Source organism: Phytophthora parasitica, assembly GCF_000247585.1.
Source record: "Phytophthora parasitica INRA-310 unplaced genomic scaffold supercont2.68, whole genome shotgun sequence".
Taxonomy (NCBI): domain Eukaryota; phylum Oomycota; class Peronosporomycetes; order Peronosporales; family Peronosporaceae; genus Phytophthora; species Phytophthora nicotianae.
In genome coordinates, this window is record NW_008649054.1 from 55,065 (window position 1) to 72,720 (window position 17,656).

The window sequence follows — 17,656 nt, forward strand, 5'->3', positions numbered from 1 at the left end:
CAAAGTCAATCCCCGCTTCTTCGTCGAGCTGCAATTCAATGTTGCCTTGCCGATGTCTCGGCATTCGATTAGAGGAACGTAACAGAGCATGTTGAAGACGAGTTTAGCGCCGTCTCACCGGAATGAAGGCAACTTCAATTACTACGCAGTATAATACTGCAGATCTCCAGCTGGTCGATGTCGATACAAGCTCACCACACCGTAACTAGATCCATGTATTTATTACTGAAGGGGACTGATAAATGTATGCATATCTTCTGGACTGGCGAGTTTCGTCTTGATAATACGTCCACGTCCGTGGCGAAGCTGTCAGGAATGGGAACTTTTTTGGTCCAAACTGTTCACGTCTCGCATCTAGTAAAACCACGAAAGCACTTCACCTGTGGCACCGGCCCAGTCGAACGGCTGCGTTGTGTCTTGGGTAAAGTCCGGGATCTGTTCATTGAAAATGTCAAGGCTGGAGTTAAACATGTCGCCATTGTTGCATTGTTCGTTGTTGCTGGTTGCATTGTTGGTCGTCGTCGCAGCGCCGTAGTGTCGCTCGAAGAAAGCTGCCGACGGTGGTTGTGTGAACTTGGGCAGCATATAGTGGCCGTATGCCTGAGGAGGACCCAGTCTTGCGTAAACTCGTAGCTTTTCACCGAGAAAAGGCTCATAGGGTGCCCAGAGCTCGTAGCTGCCCACGGAGAGGAGCCACAATTCGCCGTGCGAGTGGCGATAGCACAGTCCGGCAAAGCGCAACTGGAATGGCTCAGACATGCGAAACTTGGCGTGCTCGTGCTGGCATCGGCCACTCTGCCAGCAATCCACACAGCAGTCGTAATCGCAGATGCATTCAAGACACGAGAGGATCTGGTCCTGGCCGACAAACTTGAGCGCAGAGCATTCGTCGCACTGTCTTGTCATCTTTTGACCAGTGACGAGATACAATAGCTCCTTCTTGGAGATCGTGCCGTCCAAACTTCCTCTGAAACTTAGTAAGAAGTCAATATAGCTGTCTGCACAGCCCTGTGCTCTCTGGAAGGCACGGAACTCGTCCTGTGTGATGCGACCATCTCGATCCGTGTCCATCTGCGCGAACAGTGTGGCGATGTGAGTGCGTAGGAATACGCCCACGCCATTGGGCAGTTGATCTCTGTCTTCAGGCGGGGGCGCCAGCATCTCCAGCATTTCCTGGGCCGGTACGAAGCGGTGATTGGGCGGGTGTACCTCGCCACTCACTCCTCTCGGGTAGCATCTGGCACAGAGAATGTATCCTCCAGCCCTGCACTCCAAGCACATGAAGCCGCGCTCGTGCTCTCCAATGGGGGCGAAACATGAGTCACAGAAGCCATTGCCAAAGTTCAGGTACCGCACGAGCGCTAGGAAGGCGCGCGCATCGACGACTCCGCGGCCTGCCTGGTCATAGCGAGCGAATACACCTTCGACGACCTTGGGAGGAAAGTGGGACAGAAGTTTGCCGATATCTTCGTGCTGGATGCCACCGCCGCGTGAGAATTCACGGTACAGATTGGCAGCAATGTCCACGAGTAACCGCTCCTCATAGACGCGCACAAAGTTCTGCAAGAGCTGTTCGAGGGTCTCCGGGTTGCTGGGCGATACAAGCTGCGGGACTACGGGAGACTGTAGCTGCACTGGCGTGGACTGGAACGGCACCGGAGCTGCCGCACCGGACGGAACACTCATAGGGCTAGACAATTATAATAGAGCGATGGAGACGAGGAAAGCAGGCGGCCACACGACGGTCGGGGCCGCTGGATGAACGGTAGCGGCGCTGATGAGATCGTAAAGGAGCAGATATTGCGGGTCGTAGAAATAAAATGGTGTCGTCTTTTAGTGGCCTCTGACGTGGAGTTTGTAAGTTAGTGTTAAATTTCGCTGATAAGGTTGAAATCTACGGCCCGGAATAACATGTGCGATGTGCAAAAGACACGTCGAAGTTGGATGACATACTCTGAGTGGAAATACCCTGTTTATTTCAGCTTAGCTAATTTGGGAGGTTTGCAAACATCGTTTACTTTTTGATTTTGAATTGGTGGCGTCGAGGAGTTGGTTCTTACAGGTTCCAAGGGAGCGCAAGGATTTCTAGCTGTGCGTTGCGCAACGCAGAGACAGCGGTAAGAAGTTAGGGAAGTACAGCCTCGAATCAATACTCTTCACATCCTTGACAACACATGAAAGTGAATTACAACGTCAACTGCAAACTACAAGACCCTTTCAAAAAGATTCTACAATTGGTCTGGACTCGTGTGCTGACTCCTGATAGAAAACTTTTCTTCACGAAATTTTTTCTCGTGCTCTCTCTTGAAAGGTTGGGCGCCTCGGAATGGCATCGAATTCGTAAAAGCATATCGTAGAACGCGATCGAATACGATCGAAGCCTGTTGCAGATCAGTCCTTGTGAAACCACGAAACACTTGTTGTGGCGATAGTTCCGATGCGGGTAAACTCGTCGTTAACAGTGAACACCGAAATCGTAGAACATGGTGCAGTGTTTTTGTTTTAGTGAAGTGTTCCGTGCACTAAAATCGTTTTCTGTTACAATTTGAGCGATTCAAATTGAATCAAGCACATAATACAGGCGCTATTTCTAACATTCCTCCAGGACAATACTTCGTTCGCAAGTTCTTCTCCAAAGGTTCAGACATATATGTACGCTCCCTACTTGTTTTTTTTTATTCTCGAGATTTCACATTGATTCGTGAAGCGCGACTTCTACATGTATACGTACGCTATGACATCCACCGGTGATGGATCCAGCTTTGCTCCAGTTAACACGGTGGGCAATATCTTGGACAATAGCGAAGCCGTGAGCAACAAATAAAAACACTTTTGGTAGTCGCGCTTTGCACTTCAACTTCCTCATTTCCTCGCGTAAACACCCTCGATCGAGAGCCAGGGCTCCCAGATATCGACGGCCTGAACTCGTTCAGTTGGTGACCAAAGCTCCAGCTCAGGAAACTCCGCCGCCACGACAGTCTGGTGGTCCACGATGCCTCGCTCCAGATTCAAACGCACTTCCAGGAACGCGCCGTTGGTTGTCGTCTTCAATGTCATGGTGCTTCGGAATGCGATAACTCGATCAGATGGGGTTTTCCCAACTGGCCACCAGTAAAACTCCAAGCAAATTGAATAATTCGATGGTTCTTGCTGCTCTAGACGATACGCTACATAGTCACCCCCAAAGCCACAAGAAGCGCCGCCCAGCAAGCTTGTTAAGCCGTTGGGAGTAACTGGAGCCACTCGAACCCGGCCATCGCAAATAAGTCGTAGCCACGCGTTATGTCGAGACAGCACGGATGGCTCCGCTTGCATCTACGTAAGACGCAGCATAAATTTTAGGTTAGGCAAACAAATGGACTTTAAAGTGCGTTGAGCTTAGTGCTATACGCACGTAAAGAGTATGCACCGGATCTCCAGCGACGGCAAGCTTCAGATGCAGTAGTTGCGATAGCGCTAGGCACGATGTCCACATTGAAGGTACATCCTGGTCTGACAACCCCCCTGTTTGCATGAAATTGTCATCGCTTCTCGAATGTGCCACGTAAGGGGAGACCGATAGGCTATCTGGCAGTAGCAACCAGTCTGCTGTCCACTGGCTCGCCACCTCCATGGGCCCACTCCCCGAATACTGGTTTCTCTAATGTTTCAATACATGTACACACAACACACACAGTTGTATGAATACCAGCACTTCGACAAGCTGTTCAAAGAACGCACCAGATAGACTTCTCGCACTTGAGCCACGAAGCTTTGCCACCCTGCGAGATTGCAACGTGGGATAACTGAGTCATTAGCGTCCGAACCTGCAGGAACATTCTCCTTGCTATCTTCGAGAACTATCGTGGGTCGTTGAAGCATGCTTCTCAATCCAGAGCGTAGTCCTTCCAGCTCTGGATCGCTGTAGACGACGCCCAAAACAGCATCGCTCAATCTACGCACGCTACGGATCGTTGTCTGAGTCGCCCTCGGCGTCTGCAGGAATCGGTCCAAAGCACTCCAACAACGCCCAGCACTATCCAAGTACGCCTCACGGAGTTCCGCTCCATCAACTACAGATCCGCGGGAGTTGACGTTCTCAAGCAGCAACGGGTGACACGCAGCCAACAAACTTTGCACTAACTCGATGTTCTCAGGTGAGAAGGCCCAAACGCATACTTCTGCCATCGCAAGCATCAACTGATCGCGCTCGGGATTGCTCCGAGCCACAGAAGAGGCTTGAGTTCTCCCGCTCTTTGCAATGGACAACAGCAACCTTGCAAGATGCGTTGCCCCGTTAGAGGCGTACTGCCAGTGTTGTGAAATCGTTATCGTAAATACGATCTCCAGATTAGCTAGACTTGCGGCATCGTTAGTCATGACGCGGGATGCAAAGTAGTGCACAATAGCCAGATCTGTAAGCTGCTGCAATTCGCGCTGGTGGGTTTCGAGTTGTTGCTGTTGCTGCTTGAATCGTCGAAGAGCGACACTCCCAGCCTTTTCCGCATGGCTGCCTGGGTAGGTTGTTGACGGTGGCATTCCTACATGTACTGGCCCAGAGGCTTTGACCTCAGAGGCTGACGCAGCTTGCGTGATCCAGCTAGGAGGTAGTGTTTTTGGAACTGCTTCATCACGAGTATCATCTTCGTTGTCATTGTTTATGAATGCATCGTCGTCATCCTGTATCGCGTCGCGCCAGTGCGGGTGGTCATTACTGCATTTTGTAATACTGTCAAAAACGAGTCGCGGTCCTCTGGTTTGAATCTGACTGTGCAATGATGATGCCGAGAGTGCTGCATCATCTGGAGTTAGTAGTCGGAATCGAAGACCCTCACGCTCCTGCAATTGCCGATAGCGACCAAACGGACCACGAACATCGCTGCGGGCTCGATTCTCATCCTGGTCATCCAATAAACGCAATGGCTCATCCGAAGATCCACTACGTGAGCCCCGTTGTTGTTGCTGGTTGTACTCTTGGAAAGCTCTCGAGATTTGGTGCTGCACAAGACTTCGCAATCGTGGATCAACGGGGTGATAGGTATCCGTCGCGTAATGCGGCACCGTTGATGCTGTAGCATCAGAGCGAGACCCTACTAGACCAGTGGATACATCCAGCGGTGCGCGACGATATGAGACCACCGTAAATGGTGGAGATGTTACCACGCACATTAACGCGAGCGTTCCGTCTCTAGCCTGATCCTGGTGAACGGATCCTTGCTGGGTTTGAGCCCGTGTCTGGTAGAAAACGTAAGCTTTAAGCACGTGCTTCGTCGCGCGCTGCACCTTGTTGGCCCCGCTGCCCCAGTGGTAGTACCACTTGGCATACGCCTGGCCGTTTAGTACGAATGTTGTTGATTCGGGTTGTGCATTTTCTTGAGAGTTCGCTGATCGCATTGGAGGCAGTTGTTGCGAATATTGCTGTCTGTCTGCTGCTGTTTGCCGCACACCCTCGATCCACGAACCCTCTGGGTTTACCTCACTCTGACAGACGCTACGCAAGTACCGCAACGTTTTCGTGTCACTGGGAGGTTTGCCGTCCACCTCGAAACGAGCGAAAACGACGACGTTCGTGATGTCAAATGGTATGAAACTTCCATCGTCCGCCGGGTCATCCGTCTCGTTATCGAAACGCAACACGATTTCGAGCGACGACCCGCAGTAGCTCCTGTCTACATGATGTGGACAGCAATGTGGAAAGCACCTAGAAAACAACAAACGAATGCATTGTTACGTCCATACACCGTGAGTTGCTTATCATTATTCAAAACGCACCGCAAGATCTGTTGTTTTTAGGTTGGAGGCATTTTTTAATGCAAATAATAGCAAGAACCGATGAGAATTCCAGAACCACACTAGTTGAATCGAAGAAAACACTAGACTAAAGCTGTTCCGCAATCGCGCGTTGTACACACCTTTGTGCCTCGGTTTCGGTTGCTCCTGCGAGTGGAATAACGTTACAACAGAATAGAGGGAATAAGCCAGTCAGACATCGAAAGGAACTCAAGCAACAGACCAAGCACTAGCCGCCAGTTTGGGCGCACGCGCACGTGGTGCGCGTGCAGCCTGGGAAGATCAGCTGGTGGCGCTGACGACGGCCCTCTAAGTATTTCGCGACCCCAGCTGACGGTCGTGTGCTGTGGCTACTCACCGCTTATATTCCTCCTCGAAAAGCCGAGGGTGCGGGCAGTGCGCGCGCATAAAGACGCCCGTGCACGCAGGCAGCGAGTTCGTCATGTTGGTACAGTACTCTCACCGCTTGTTTGCAATTTGAGCAATGGCGACTTGAGTGGCTGACCCGATAGAGAGCGAGGGAGACGGGCCGTGTTCGGGAGACGCGTTTCAGTTGCGAAAGTCTCACTTTCTCTCGAAGTTTGTATTATTATACGGGAAAGCCGTGGGACAACCACCACCGGCGATCGCGAACTTGTTGATAAATCTTTCACCAGGACTGCAAATATTTATGCCAACATTTTCATACCCAGCATTAGGCCATAACTCTGGTTTGTAAGCAATGCGGATGAGGTCGGACTCGGCGGCTACCGCGGTAGTATCGGAGCCTAGGATTGCTCGCCTATGGGTCCGACTGTCGGCCGCCGGTTGTGCTAGTAAATTTTAAGATCGCCCGAGTCCCACACCAACGACTTCAACTCGGCTCAAGCTGAGCCGCTCAACGTCCTCGATCCAACCGGAATAATAAACGTCGGCTGCACTAGTCGAAGCTATCCACGGCGAGTCGCCAGCGCAGGCAGGCGACTGCAACTTGCGTGCCGCCGTGCGTCCGACTGCAAATGGATAGTCGGAGTGCAAAAAAACGAGTCTGTTTACTGTAAAACTCACACGCTCTCCGTAACCAATAATGGAGGGATACTGTATATCCTTCTTACATAATATTACAGGTTTTTCTTCTTGTAACAAAACAGCACTCAATTTAACTGCTCGGCGTTGAGCTGGACGTGATTAACCACTGCCCGTGGTCAACATGCGCTTAAAATGTTACACTTGGAACTGTCACCGTCAGCTTGCGAACGAAACACTGTCACCAAATGACCGGCAAATTCGCATTTTTTTTTTTTACGAAACATGCCACGGAAACGGTCCACTTGTACAGTACTTAAGTACATCGAAGTTTCCATTATGGATTCATGAGCTGCCACTTTTGCCACTGCACAAGCTTTCCCTTGATACTTTTACATTCGTGAAACGTTTATTCGGTTGGAAAAAACAAATGATTGAAGTTTTCCAGCATAGATCTTTTTTTTTATTTTGCTGTCTAACAAAATGGAGGCGTCGTAGTATAGTTGTTTACAGGTAGCTATTCGAAGCGTGATCGTGGGCTTCCTTCGCTTCGGCTGCGGCAGTTGCAGCCAACTGTTCAGGCGTGGCGATTTCCACGACGATATCTTTTACGCGCGGTACCTGATTCTTAATGGCGCCTTTCACCTTCTGCTTCCACTCGACAGCACGATGTACGCCAGATGCATCGTCAACCACCAAAGTGAGATCCACGTGGATATGCCTGCCAACCTTACGACTGCGCAGCTGACGAACTTGTACTGCACCGTTACTATTTCCAATCACGCCGTCCACTGCTTTCTGCAGGTTCATAATGGTCGTATCGGGCAATTTGGCGTCACACAGCTCCTTGACCGCATCCCAGCCGATCTCTGCACCCATTTTCAAGATGATTCCACCCACCGCAATACCCGCAAGCGGGTCGAATAACGGGAAACCCGCGAGACTCAAACCGATGCCTCCCAAGGCCACCACACTCGTGACAGCGTCACTGCGATGATGCCAGGCATTCGCAATTAGTACACTGGAGTGTACACGACGTCCAATATTCATTGTAGTGCGATATAGGGCTTCTTTGGCGGCTACAGACAACGCAGCGATGCCCAAAGCAGCGGGATGCATGACCATACCATGTCCGTGCGTTTGGGTCGACTTGGCTAGCGTTTCCACGGCTTCGAGGGCTTGAGGATCCAAGTGTTCCACCAACTCCACCACTTCCTTGGGGTCTAAAGTCGAAACAACAGTCGCTGGCTCCATCAGCACTAGTAGTGTGTCCAACGAGTGAACCATGATGCCCAGCGATCCTCCAACCAGCAATAGTGAGACCGACAATGCCCCCATCGTCTCATACTTGCCATACCCGTACGGCTGCGATGCGTCGGCCGGTCTGGCGCAGTATTTAAGCGCTACAAGCGTCACAAAATCGCTCACAAGGTCACTCATCGAGTGCGCAGCGTCAGCTAATAATCCAGACGAGTGGAACGCCACTCCAGCGACTCCTTTCAGTCCACTGAGCACCACATTCAGCCATACACCGATCCACGTGATACGATCCGCAGCCTTCACGTCCTCCGCCGAGAGTTTCAGCCTCTGTGCCCGCTCCTCTGCAGTTTCTTCTTCTTCCTCCTCAAGCATTCCATGGCTGTGGCCGTGTCCGTGCCATCGCTGCGTCATATTGTACAGCTGGAGCTCCGGTAACAGTGAGGAAGTGGACCTTGCAACGGGACGACGCACTGAATGCAGCTCTCGCCTTGCCAGCGACTGCATTACGCGACGTTGGACATCGCTGGCGCCTCCTTGAGCGGCGTACAGTGGCGTTAACGCTCGCCGTCGACTTGACCAGGAACTAATACCCATAGAACGTTAGTTTGAGCTAGTCGCACATCCGAATTTAGTAAAAACATCTTCGTACCGAAGCAGCAGGTGTGCGCTCATGAGGGAGATTCTCTGTGTGTGAGATGAACGATTGAGGTGGCGACGCGTGCTGCGACTCGAACGGAATGTCTCGGACTGCGTCTGGGGCCTCGAAGGCACGCGCCTACTTGACCTACGTAACGGGCTCACTCCGGATAAGAGAAGCTCGGTGCATAGATTTGCGTAAATGTAGCTATTGCCACCGATTGGTGTTCGAAACATAGGAAGTCGGTGGCAGCTGTACAAATCTCGCATGACATGCAAGGCAGTTTGAAGTGACGCATAGCTCCACCGTGGTCATCGCTGCTTGGAAGAACTCGTGCATGTACGATGGCAGCATTGCAGCCGCAGCAACACGTAGCCGGTCTCAGACACCCAGCAGATCGTCGCTCGACAGCAGAAAACGCCAACGACGTAACTCACTGCAAAAGCGATTTTGTAATTGTGGACTAAATGCACTGCATTGCTTCTTATCAATGCTACCTTCCTCTAAGACGATCCCTCGTCTAACTCTGGTGATTTACGCGCTTACCGGTGGGCAAGCTTGGTGGACAGCGTGGACATGGCTTTGACCTTGCCGTCAGGCACCATGAACATGACGACGGGCTTGTCGTCCGAGATGTATGGAACGTCCACACGGAAGTAGCCGCGACGCTCAAGCTGCACGACCTGTCCCTCCTTCATGTTGCGCAGCTCGTGGTCACCCACAGCGTGCATCTCAGCCCGCGTGGTCTCCGTGAGGAAGTCCTGGAAGTCGTCGCCTTCCTCGAGCTTGGGCTTGTTAAGCAGATGGTCGAACTCCACCAGCGTCAGTGGCACGAGGTCAGGCACATCCGCCAGCCACGTGACCTTGAGCTTGGTCTTCTTGAAGTCTCCCTCCGGGTGGTTCACGGCCTCGACACTCGTGATGGTGCCGTCCGCAGCCTTGTTCAGCTTCTTGACGATGATGTTGCCATGACGCATGAGCGTCACTTCCTCGCCCTCCACGAAGTTGTTGACGTCGTCACGCTCAAGCAGCAGCTTGTTGCAGAAGCGCACCATCTTGTTGCCCATGGACGGATCCTTCGGGTGGCGAGCCACTGGAATTCCAATCACTTCACCCGAAACATTCGTCAACGTAAGCGGCACCGACGACTCCTTGGCGACCGCGAAGTAACGAGGAGCAGTCGGGTCCAACACGCGCTTGTTGAGAGTCCAGAACTTGTCCCATTCCATGTCCGTGATACGACGCGAAGCTCCCTGACTCAAGATAAACTCACGCAGCGCCTCCACCTGCACACCGCGACGCAGCACACCTTGAACCGTGGGGAACCGCGGGTCTCTCCAGCTCTCCACGTGTCCATTGTCCACGAACCACTGCAGTTTACGCTTCGACAGCACCGAGTACACAAAGTTCATACGTGCGAAGCCCTGGATAATAACCTTACGCAGACGTAGCGTGTCCAATACCCACTGGTACTGGAAGTCACGGTCGTTGTACTCCGTCGTACGCAGTGCGTGGGTCACGCCTTCGAGCGAGTCAACAATGGGACAGGCCAGATCGTACGTCGGATACGCCTGGTACTTGGTGCCCGTGCGGTGGTGGGGCGTCGGGTTCAGACGGAAGAAGACGGGGTCACGCATCGTCTTGTTCTTGGCCTGCATGTCGATCTTACCGCGCATACAGTAGCCCTGAGCCTCCGGTGCGTTCTTCAGCATCTTCTCGAACAGCGCCAAGTTCTCTTCCGGCGTTTGATCGCGACACTTGGAGTTGATTCCTTCCATACGCTCCTCGCGCATACGCTCCTGTGACGTGTTGTCCATGTACGCGTTGCCCTCACGGATCATCTGACGAGCAAAGTCCGCGATCTTGTCAAAGTAGTCGGACGTATAAGTCACGACGTCCGGGAAGACTTCCACACGCTTCAAGTCGGCGATAATACTCTGCTCGAACTCGTCCTTCTCCTTGCTGGGGTTCGTATCGTCGAAACGGAGGATCAGCTTGCCGTGGTAGTGACGCGCGTAGTAGTTGTTGAGCATACAGGCCTTGATGTGGCCAATGTGCAGGTATCCAGAGGGTTCAGGAGGGAATCGGGTCACTACCTGACCATCCACTGCGTCCTTCAGAGGGGGACAGCTGCCTGTGTCTTTCTTCTTGGCAGCTCCAGTAGGAGCAGGTGCCTTGATGGGCTTCAGGGCCTTCAGAGAGCCGTCAACCTTAGCGAACAGTGTCTGCTGCGCCTCCAGATACGCCAACCAGCGCGTCACGTTCGGGAATGGCGACAAGTCCAGTTTCTTCTGCAGCGGAGCGACCAGCGACCACACGCAGATATCCGCGAGCGACAGAGCGTGGCCCACGATGAACGTCTGCGTCTTGAGTACACGGTTCAGGATCTGCAGACCGCCGTCGTCCTCCAGGTTGGGGCCGAGACGCGTCAGAGCGAAGTCCAGCCATGCATCGATCTGCGAGGGCGGCAAAGCAGCCTCATTGGCAGCGGCGTCCTTAGCAGCCACGCCGTACAGACCAAGCTCGGGCTTAGTGCGAGCCAGGAAGCGCGCGATGGCAAAGTCGCCCGACACGATGCGGCCGTCGGCCAGTGTCAGCGTGGGAATCACAGCCGAGGCGGCGGCGTCGCGGCCGAAGTTGCGGAAGCCAGGCGCGTACTTGACGAGCTGCGCGACGACGTAACTGGCGCGCGGCAGCTGACCGGCGCTGGAGAAAACGATGACACCGTCATCCTCGGCCGAAGGCGTGGGCAGCTCAATGCCGGCGTGTGCGGCCTTCTTCAGAGCCTTCTTACCGTCAGTAGCTGCAGCTGGCGCTGCAACAGCAGCAGGAGCTGCGTGGGCGGCGGCAGCCGCCGGGGACTCGTCCGCCACGCCGGCCTTGAGCGCGTGCTTGTGGGCTTTCTTGCGCTCCTTGTTGAGCTCCTTCTTGGACTTCTTTGCAGGGTCCTTGGGCTTCTGCTGCTCCGGCTGCGGTTTCTTCTCTTTCTTGGGCTTGGGCGGCGGGCCGAAGTCCTTGCCCGTCACCTCCTTGAATTGCGCCTTGAACGCCAGCAGCTGCGCCACAGCCTCCTTGATCTCGTCGGCCTTAGTGGCGTCTTTGGCTGCCTTAAGGTCGCGCACTTTCTCGCCGGCAGCTGCGATCTGCGCGGTCAGCTCGGCCTCCGTCGCCATGGTTTGTGATGATATGTGTTGCTCCTATTGCGCTTGACACGGCAGAACCACGAATGGAAAGCGATCTTGATCCGTTGTTCATGTATCCCACACTCACTCAGGTGGTCCACCTTCACTGGTGTTCGACACACTGTTTTCATGTCACAGGGCAGTAAATCGTGCGGACGGCACATGGAAAAGTGTGTTTATCACCGCAATATTCGTATTTTGCTCTGTAACCCGCGTCCCTTTTAGGTTTGTATGGGTGAAATATACAGTAAAACTTTCATGTCTCATACGAAAAAAGTAGAATCTCCTGTTTTCCTCCCTTCTCCCCCTGTTCTTCCTTATCTTGAATTGAGTAAGCATGACAGGGGAAGAAGCTTCTTTGTGGAGTGAAAAAACGCGGTATCTGGGAGCGTACCGGTTTTCCAAGTAATCCGAGCAAAGAGCACCACACGAATTCCACACAAGTTTTCTACGAATCCGATATACCGTTTTTTTGATTTCACCCGAAAGCCCAGTACAGTAGTGGGCTAAAAACATTGAAGTATTTACCCACTATAAACCCTAAGTACGAACGATTCCCTCGCTAGTAATCCCTAGGCTTGGAATACTCCCTCAACAGCAATAAACTAGTCTACAAACCCAAGATATTATTCCCTCTCAAGGCCACAATCACCTTACTAGATTCCTTTGGGTGTGTATGACTGTTCCCATAGTTAATCACCCCAGAATATGAATAATTGACTTCAAATGTGTTTCCTTTTACAACTGAAGGGTATCAATCCACATGAGATGCTTTTTAATTGCTTCTAGCTCAAGGTCGTCCTCAATACTAAGCTGCATATCGCCCTCGCCCGGGTTTTCCGACCCGGTCTCAGAGCCATCTATAGCCAATTATTGGTCACCAACTCTACAGAAGTGTTTATCTGTGGAATCTTCTGTAGTTGTGTTCTCATCCGGCGGGTTCAGAAGCTTGTCCACGGACATTGGATCCTTAGCGTGCAGACGCGATAACATCGTCGCAAGCACAGCGGATATTGTATCATCTTCGTCTGGATCTTCGTAGACGCAACTGTAGTAGTCTAAATACCCGATGTGCTTCCAGCATCTTGCGAAGAGGGAAGGTGAAATAAGCCAATCGTTTCCACTACTGGATGCGGTGCACTGTTCCAAACCAAAGGTACTCAGATCCATTTTGTGGTACATTCATGGATAGGAATACCCTTTGCCAGGAATAAATTGGTGGCTAGCAGCGCTATGACTGTCAAAGGTACGTGTACAGCAATGCATCCCGTTTTCGCGGGGGGTGGTCCATATAGGATATGCAAGCACATCAGGTTTCAGAAATAATTTCTCACAGAGTTACAACAGGATCGTGATCGATTTGGGCAGGATTAATAACATTTGGCAATTTACTGTCAAAGCAGACACCAGCATGTAGGGCTATATGTAAACGAGCAGTTAGAGATCTAGAAAATGAGAAAGAAAGGGCTAAGTAGAATAAATCTACGTAGGCTTCAAACCCAAATAGAAGAGGTAAATGATAAGATTGCTCTACGTACGAGCTAAGGCGTGCTGAAGACCTCGCACTTCTCGAGGAACACTGGTCCGCAGCAAGATCAAAAAGCCTTCCTGTTCCTCTGGTGCAGATCATGCCGTAGACTGCTAAGGCGTGATCAACACGCTCGATCCAAGGCTCCGTGGTAACTCAGCTTGCTTAATAAGGACGTAGTACGAATGCATACCCCACATTCCGTTGTATGATTAGCAAGGGGTTATTCGTGCAGTAAGCTGCTGTATCTTCGATGGCGTTGCAGCTGTTAAATATGTACGCGCACATGCTCAGCGAATACGTAGCGACGTAGTAGCCTTTGCCTGCGCCGCGAGTGCTTCTGGGCGCTCGCGTTTCGTGGCAGCCTTTCGGAGTCGGTGTGCTACTGCAAGCGACGTGGGGCGCGCGTTCGGGTCTGGCAACAAACATTCTTGCGCGAGCTTCTTGATAACCTCAGGACACGTCACTCGAAACGTCGGCTTCCACCCTTCGGCCACGATCTTGTGGACAATCATGCTTTCGTTCAGCAAGCGAGAGTCACTATCTTCGCTGCTGTCTTCACCTGCGCTTGCTGTATGCGACGTGTGGGACCGCGCGACCAATTTCTCTCGCTCGGTGAACGGCAACTCGCACGTGTCGATCTCGGATAAAACAATGCCGAAAGCGTACACATCCGAGGCCATGGAGGACTGTGCTCCACTCGTCAGCAGCTCTGGAGCCATCCAGCGTCCTGTGCCGCGTGCTCGAGAGCCATAACGAGACGAACTGCTGGTAGTGGGGTTCTCCTCACTCGCTGTTGTAGTATCTACCGACCCCAAGCATTCATCCTCCGATAGAAGATATCGTGAAAGTCCAAAGTCCGTCAGCTTCGCGCGAAGATTGCTGCGTAATAAAACGTTGGCAGACTTGAGGTCGCCATGCACCAGAGGCGGATTCAACGAGTGCAAGTACACGAGTCCCTCAATGATATCAATCGCCAAACGCCATTGTGATTTCGTCCAGGTCCAGATACTCAAGTACTGCCCACTCGACCCTCCAGACGAGCTTGTGGAATTATCTCCGTTGCGCTTGACAGTATTTAGAAACGTCCGCAGGTCGCCTCGAGGCAAATATTCCATAACCAGAAGAAGACCACGCTCTGCACTCACCGCCACACCTCGGAACTCGACAATCCGATTGTGTTCCAGTCGCGACATAATGCGAATTTCTTCCACAAAATTCAGGATGGCGCGACGCCGACGGTAAACTGCAGTGACCTCGTTCGCATTGGACGATGTTGGGGATTTGGACCCTGTCATAACTTCCCCCAACAGGTTCTTAACCACGACCTCCTGCGATCGGTGCATGGCACGCCATACTTCGCCATTCGCACCAGCAGCCAGCTTCTCTTCCTTAACGATCGCGTCATAGTCGACACAATGGGAAAGCAGTTCCTCGTTCTCCCAAATGCTCGATATACAAGGAAGATCCGACACCAAGATCGGATTCTCTTCCTCTACAACCTCATCCTGATTTTGCGATATCTTCGTCGCCGCTCTCGGCTCCAGTTCTTCGTTCTTTGCACCCGAATTTAACCTTTCCATAGCTATATCCTGTCTCTGCTTGTGGTTCTCTTCAAACTGCGGTGCCGACTTCGGTGCGTCATTGTCCCGTCCTTCCAAACTCTCTCTTCTCCCCACCACCAATTTACCTCTGCTTTTGCTTCTTGATCGCGAAGCTGTAAACAGCCCACTGCCACCACCAAAACTCCGAAAGCTGCTTCCAGGTAGCGTATGGCGCCTTTTGCCGCTCTTTGTAGCGTCTTCAAACACAAAATTTGGATCCATCTCAGAAGTAGAAGTGTCTCTCTCAGCCTCTTCCTGTTCATGTTCCTGGCCTGCTTCCTGCCTCCTTAGCGCGTAGCTCTTCATGTGGTATTTGAAGCAGTGGGTCCAGACACTGCAGGCTTTAGCTGATACAGCCTTAAAGCGCTCTTCCTCAGGCGAGAAGAACATCTGGGTGTCTCTTGGCAATAGATTGCGGCTTAAGGTGCTCGCGCGTCGAACCATGGAGTCCGACGCCTCCTTGTGTACCTCCCGGTCCTGTAGATGGCCCTGCACCACAAAACTACGGTCCGCGCGACTCGTGAGCATCACTTTGGTGAGCACCAGACTACGAAGCTGCTTCCCGTTCAGCGTGTCATCGTCCGCGTAGATGAAGAGCGTCGCTTGTTCCGCCTTGAACACGCAGAAGCGGCGGCGATAGCGACGGAAGATCCCAAAGCCCTCGCGGCGCCATAACCAACCGCTCAGACGAACGGGTAGCGCTAGCGTGCGTTCAGGGGACGAGGGAAGAGGGTGCTGCTCCTCTAGGTACTCGTAAACGCCGTGCTCGGCGTCTCGTACGCTGCGCACGGCCACCGACGCACCGATTGTCACGCTGTCCTCCATTTGCTTTCGATTAATGGGCAGAAATCGGAGAACCTGTCCAAGAAACTCATGCAGTATCGAAGGATAAAGCTAAGAGCAATAGAAATGATACCTACATATGAAAATGTACAAAATGCGTGGTTATTTGAATAAAGAGATTCGGTAGATCAATATGCACAGGTTGCTACTTCGACATGGCAATTTGACTATCTCATTGGTCCATTTGGTTTACATTTTGTCCAATCATATTACTCTCCGCTAGATACCACGCGGCAGTCCTCAACCTGCGCCGGACGTAAGCTGAAGGAACCTCCTCGTTCGCCATGGTGCTGTCGGCCGTGTTCATCACCGACCTGAAGGGCAAGGTCATCATCTCGCGCAACTACCGCGGGGACATCCCCATGTCAGCGTCGTCCAAGTTTACGCGCTACGTGCAGGACAAGGACGACTCGGAGCAGCGCCCCGTGTTCACTGAGGACGGCTATACTTTCGTCTATCTCAAGGTCCTACAGTTCCATATCGTTATTACTGTATACAAGTATGCTTATTATGTATATGTGCATACCATCTATAGCACAATAATCTGTACCTGATGACCGTGACCAAGGTGAACTCGAACGTGGCGCTTATGCTCATGTATCTCACCCGCATCTGCCAAGTTTTCCGCGACTACTTCGGTGAGCTGGAAGAGGAGAGTATTCGAGACAACTTCGTCATTATCTTTGAGCTACTGGACGAGACTATGGACCATGGATACCCGCAAACCACAGAGGCTCGCATCCTGCGCGAGTATATCACCCAAGAGGGTCACAGACTGGAGGCGGCGCCCCGTCCGCCCACGGCTCTCACCAACGCCGTCTCCTGGCGTAGTGAGGGCATCAAACATCGCAAAAACGAAATCTTCCTGGACGTGGTGGAGAAACTCAACCTGCTGGTCTCTAGCAACGGCACTGTGTTGCACTCTGAGATTATTGGAGCTGTCAAGATGAAGAGCTTTTTGTCCGGCATGCCCGAACTCAAGCTCGGTCTCAACGACAAGGCGCTGTTCGAAGCTACAGGTCGATCGTCCAGCAAGGGCAAAGCCGTCGAGATGGAGGACATCAAGTTCCACCAGTGCGTCCGACTCGCGCGCTTCGAGTCTGACCGTACGATCTCCTTCATCCCGCCTGATGGAGAGTTCGACCTCATGACGTACCGTCTGGCCACACACGTCAAGCCTCTGATCTGGGTCGAAGCGGTGGTGGAGCCTCACTCACGCTCCCGTATTGAGTACATGGTTAAGGCTAAGTCGCAGTTCAAGAGCCGCAGTATCGCTAACAACGTGGAGATCGTGATCCCAGTGCCTCCTGATGTTGATTCGCCCAGCTTCAAGTGCAGCATTGGATCAGTGACGTACGTGCCCGACCGCGACGCCATCGTCTGGTCTATCAAGCAGTTCAACGGTTCTCGCGAGTACCTCATGCGTGCGCACTTTGGTCTGCCCAGTGTGGACAACCACGAGGCCACAGACGACTGGAAAGCTCCCATTCAGGTCAAGTTCGAGATCCCGTACTTCACAGTCTCGGGCATCCAGGTGCGCTACCTCAAGATCATTGAAAAGAGTGGCTACCAGGCACTACCGTGGGTTCGATACATCACGCAGAACGGCGACTACCAGTTACGCATGTCCTAGCTGTGTATCCTGGCAGCAAAGGAGGAAGACTCCGTCATTCGGTAAGTAGAGGGTGAGGAAGTGGCAAGAGTAGACACACGGATGAGGCCTATCTGTTGGGCCGGATGCTTCCTTCAATGCTGAATGTGAACGATGTATATGAGTAGATGGTTGTCTTGTCTTGGAATGTTGTGGTTACTCGAAGGTCCAGGACAC

The 17,656-nt window shown here is 52.4% G+C and overlaps 7 protein-coding genes across 15 annotated transcripts; 1 reads left to right on the forward strand and 6 right to left on the reverse strand.

Moving 5' to 3' along the window:
• Positions 1–96: 96 nt before the first annotated feature.
• PPTG_17395 (hypothetical protein) lies at positions 97–1,868 on the reverse strand. Its single transcript, XM_008915116.1, has one exon. The coding sequence runs from the start codon at positions 1,684–1,686 to the stop codon at positions 355–357; it is 1,332 nt and encodes a 443-aa protein (XP_008913364.1). The 5' UTR covers positions 1,687–1,868; the 3' UTR covers positions 97–354.
• Positions 1,869–2,502: 634 nt separating this feature from the next.
• On the reverse strand, positions 2,503–6,823 carry PPTG_17396 (hypothetical protein). 9 transcript variants are annotated; one of them, XM_008915117.1, is made up of 6 exons: positions 6,128–6,245; positions 5,892–5,916; positions 5,752–5,759; positions 3,721–5,680; positions 3,395–3,640; positions 2,503–3,315 (listed from the first exon to the last, which is right to left on the reverse strand). In XM_008915117.1, exons 1-6 carry the CDS (start codon positions 6,211–6,213, stop codon positions 2,863–2,865), a joined length of 2,778 nt encoding a protein of 925 aa, XP_008913365.1. In that variant the 5' UTR covers positions 6,214–6,245; the 3' UTR covers positions 2,503–2,862. The 9 variants fall into 9 exon arrangements, with proteins under 9 accessions (XP_008913365.1, XP_008913369.1, XP_008913366.1 ...); XM_008915121.1 differs by having other exon boundaries at positions 5,752–5,916; positions 6,128–6,823; XM_008915118.1 differs by having other exon boundaries at positions 2,503–3,640.
• Positions 6,824–7,281: 458 nt separating this feature from the next.
• PPTG_17397 (hypothetical protein) lies at positions 7,282–8,706 on the reverse strand (the record flags this gene model as incomplete). Its single annotated transcript, XM_008915126.1, has 2 exons — positions 7,282–8,617; positions 8,684–8,706. 2 exons carry the CDS (start codon positions 8,704–8,706, stop codon positions 7,282–7,284), a joined length of 1,359 nt encoding a protein of 452 aa, XP_008913374.1.
• Positions 8,707–9,213: 507 nt separating this feature from the next.
• Positions 9,214–11,844, reverse strand: PPTG_17398 (glutamate-tRNA ligase; the record flags this gene model as incomplete). Its single annotated transcript, XM_008915127.1, has 1 exon — positions 9,214–11,844. One exon carries the CDS (start codon positions 11,842–11,844, stop codon positions 9,214–9,216), a length of 2,631 nt encoding a protein of 876 aa, XP_008913375.1.
• Positions 11,845–12,723: 879 nt separating this feature from the next.
• On the reverse strand, positions 12,724–13,023 carry PPTG_24095 (hypothetical protein; the record flags this gene model as incomplete). Its single annotated transcript, XM_008915128.1, has 1 exon — positions 12,724–13,023. The coding sequence occupies one exon, from the start codon at positions 13,021–13,023 to the stop codon at positions 12,724–12,726; it is 300 nt and encodes a 99-aa protein (XP_008913376.1).
• Positions 13,024–13,257: 234 nt separating this feature from the next.
• Positions 13,258–15,829, reverse strand: PPTG_17399 (TKL protein kinase). The gene has a single exon (XM_008915129.1). The coding sequence runs from the start codon at positions 15,808–15,810 to the stop codon at positions 13,672–13,674; it is 2,139 nt and encodes a 712-aa protein (XP_008913377.1). The 5' UTR covers positions 15,811–15,829; the 3' UTR covers positions 13,258–13,671.
• Positions 15,830–16,046: 217 nt separating this feature from the next.
• Positions 16,047–17,647, forward strand: PPTG_17400 (hypothetical protein). Its single transcript, XM_008915130.1, has 2 exons — positions 16,047–16,292; positions 16,364–17,647. The coding sequence occupies exons 1-2, from the start codon at positions 16,113–16,115 to the stop codon at positions 17,459–17,461; spliced, it is 1,278 nt and encodes a 425-aa protein (XP_008913378.1). The 5' UTR covers positions 16,047–16,112; the 3' UTR covers positions 17,462–17,647.
• Positions 17,648–17,656: the final 9 nt, after the last annotated feature.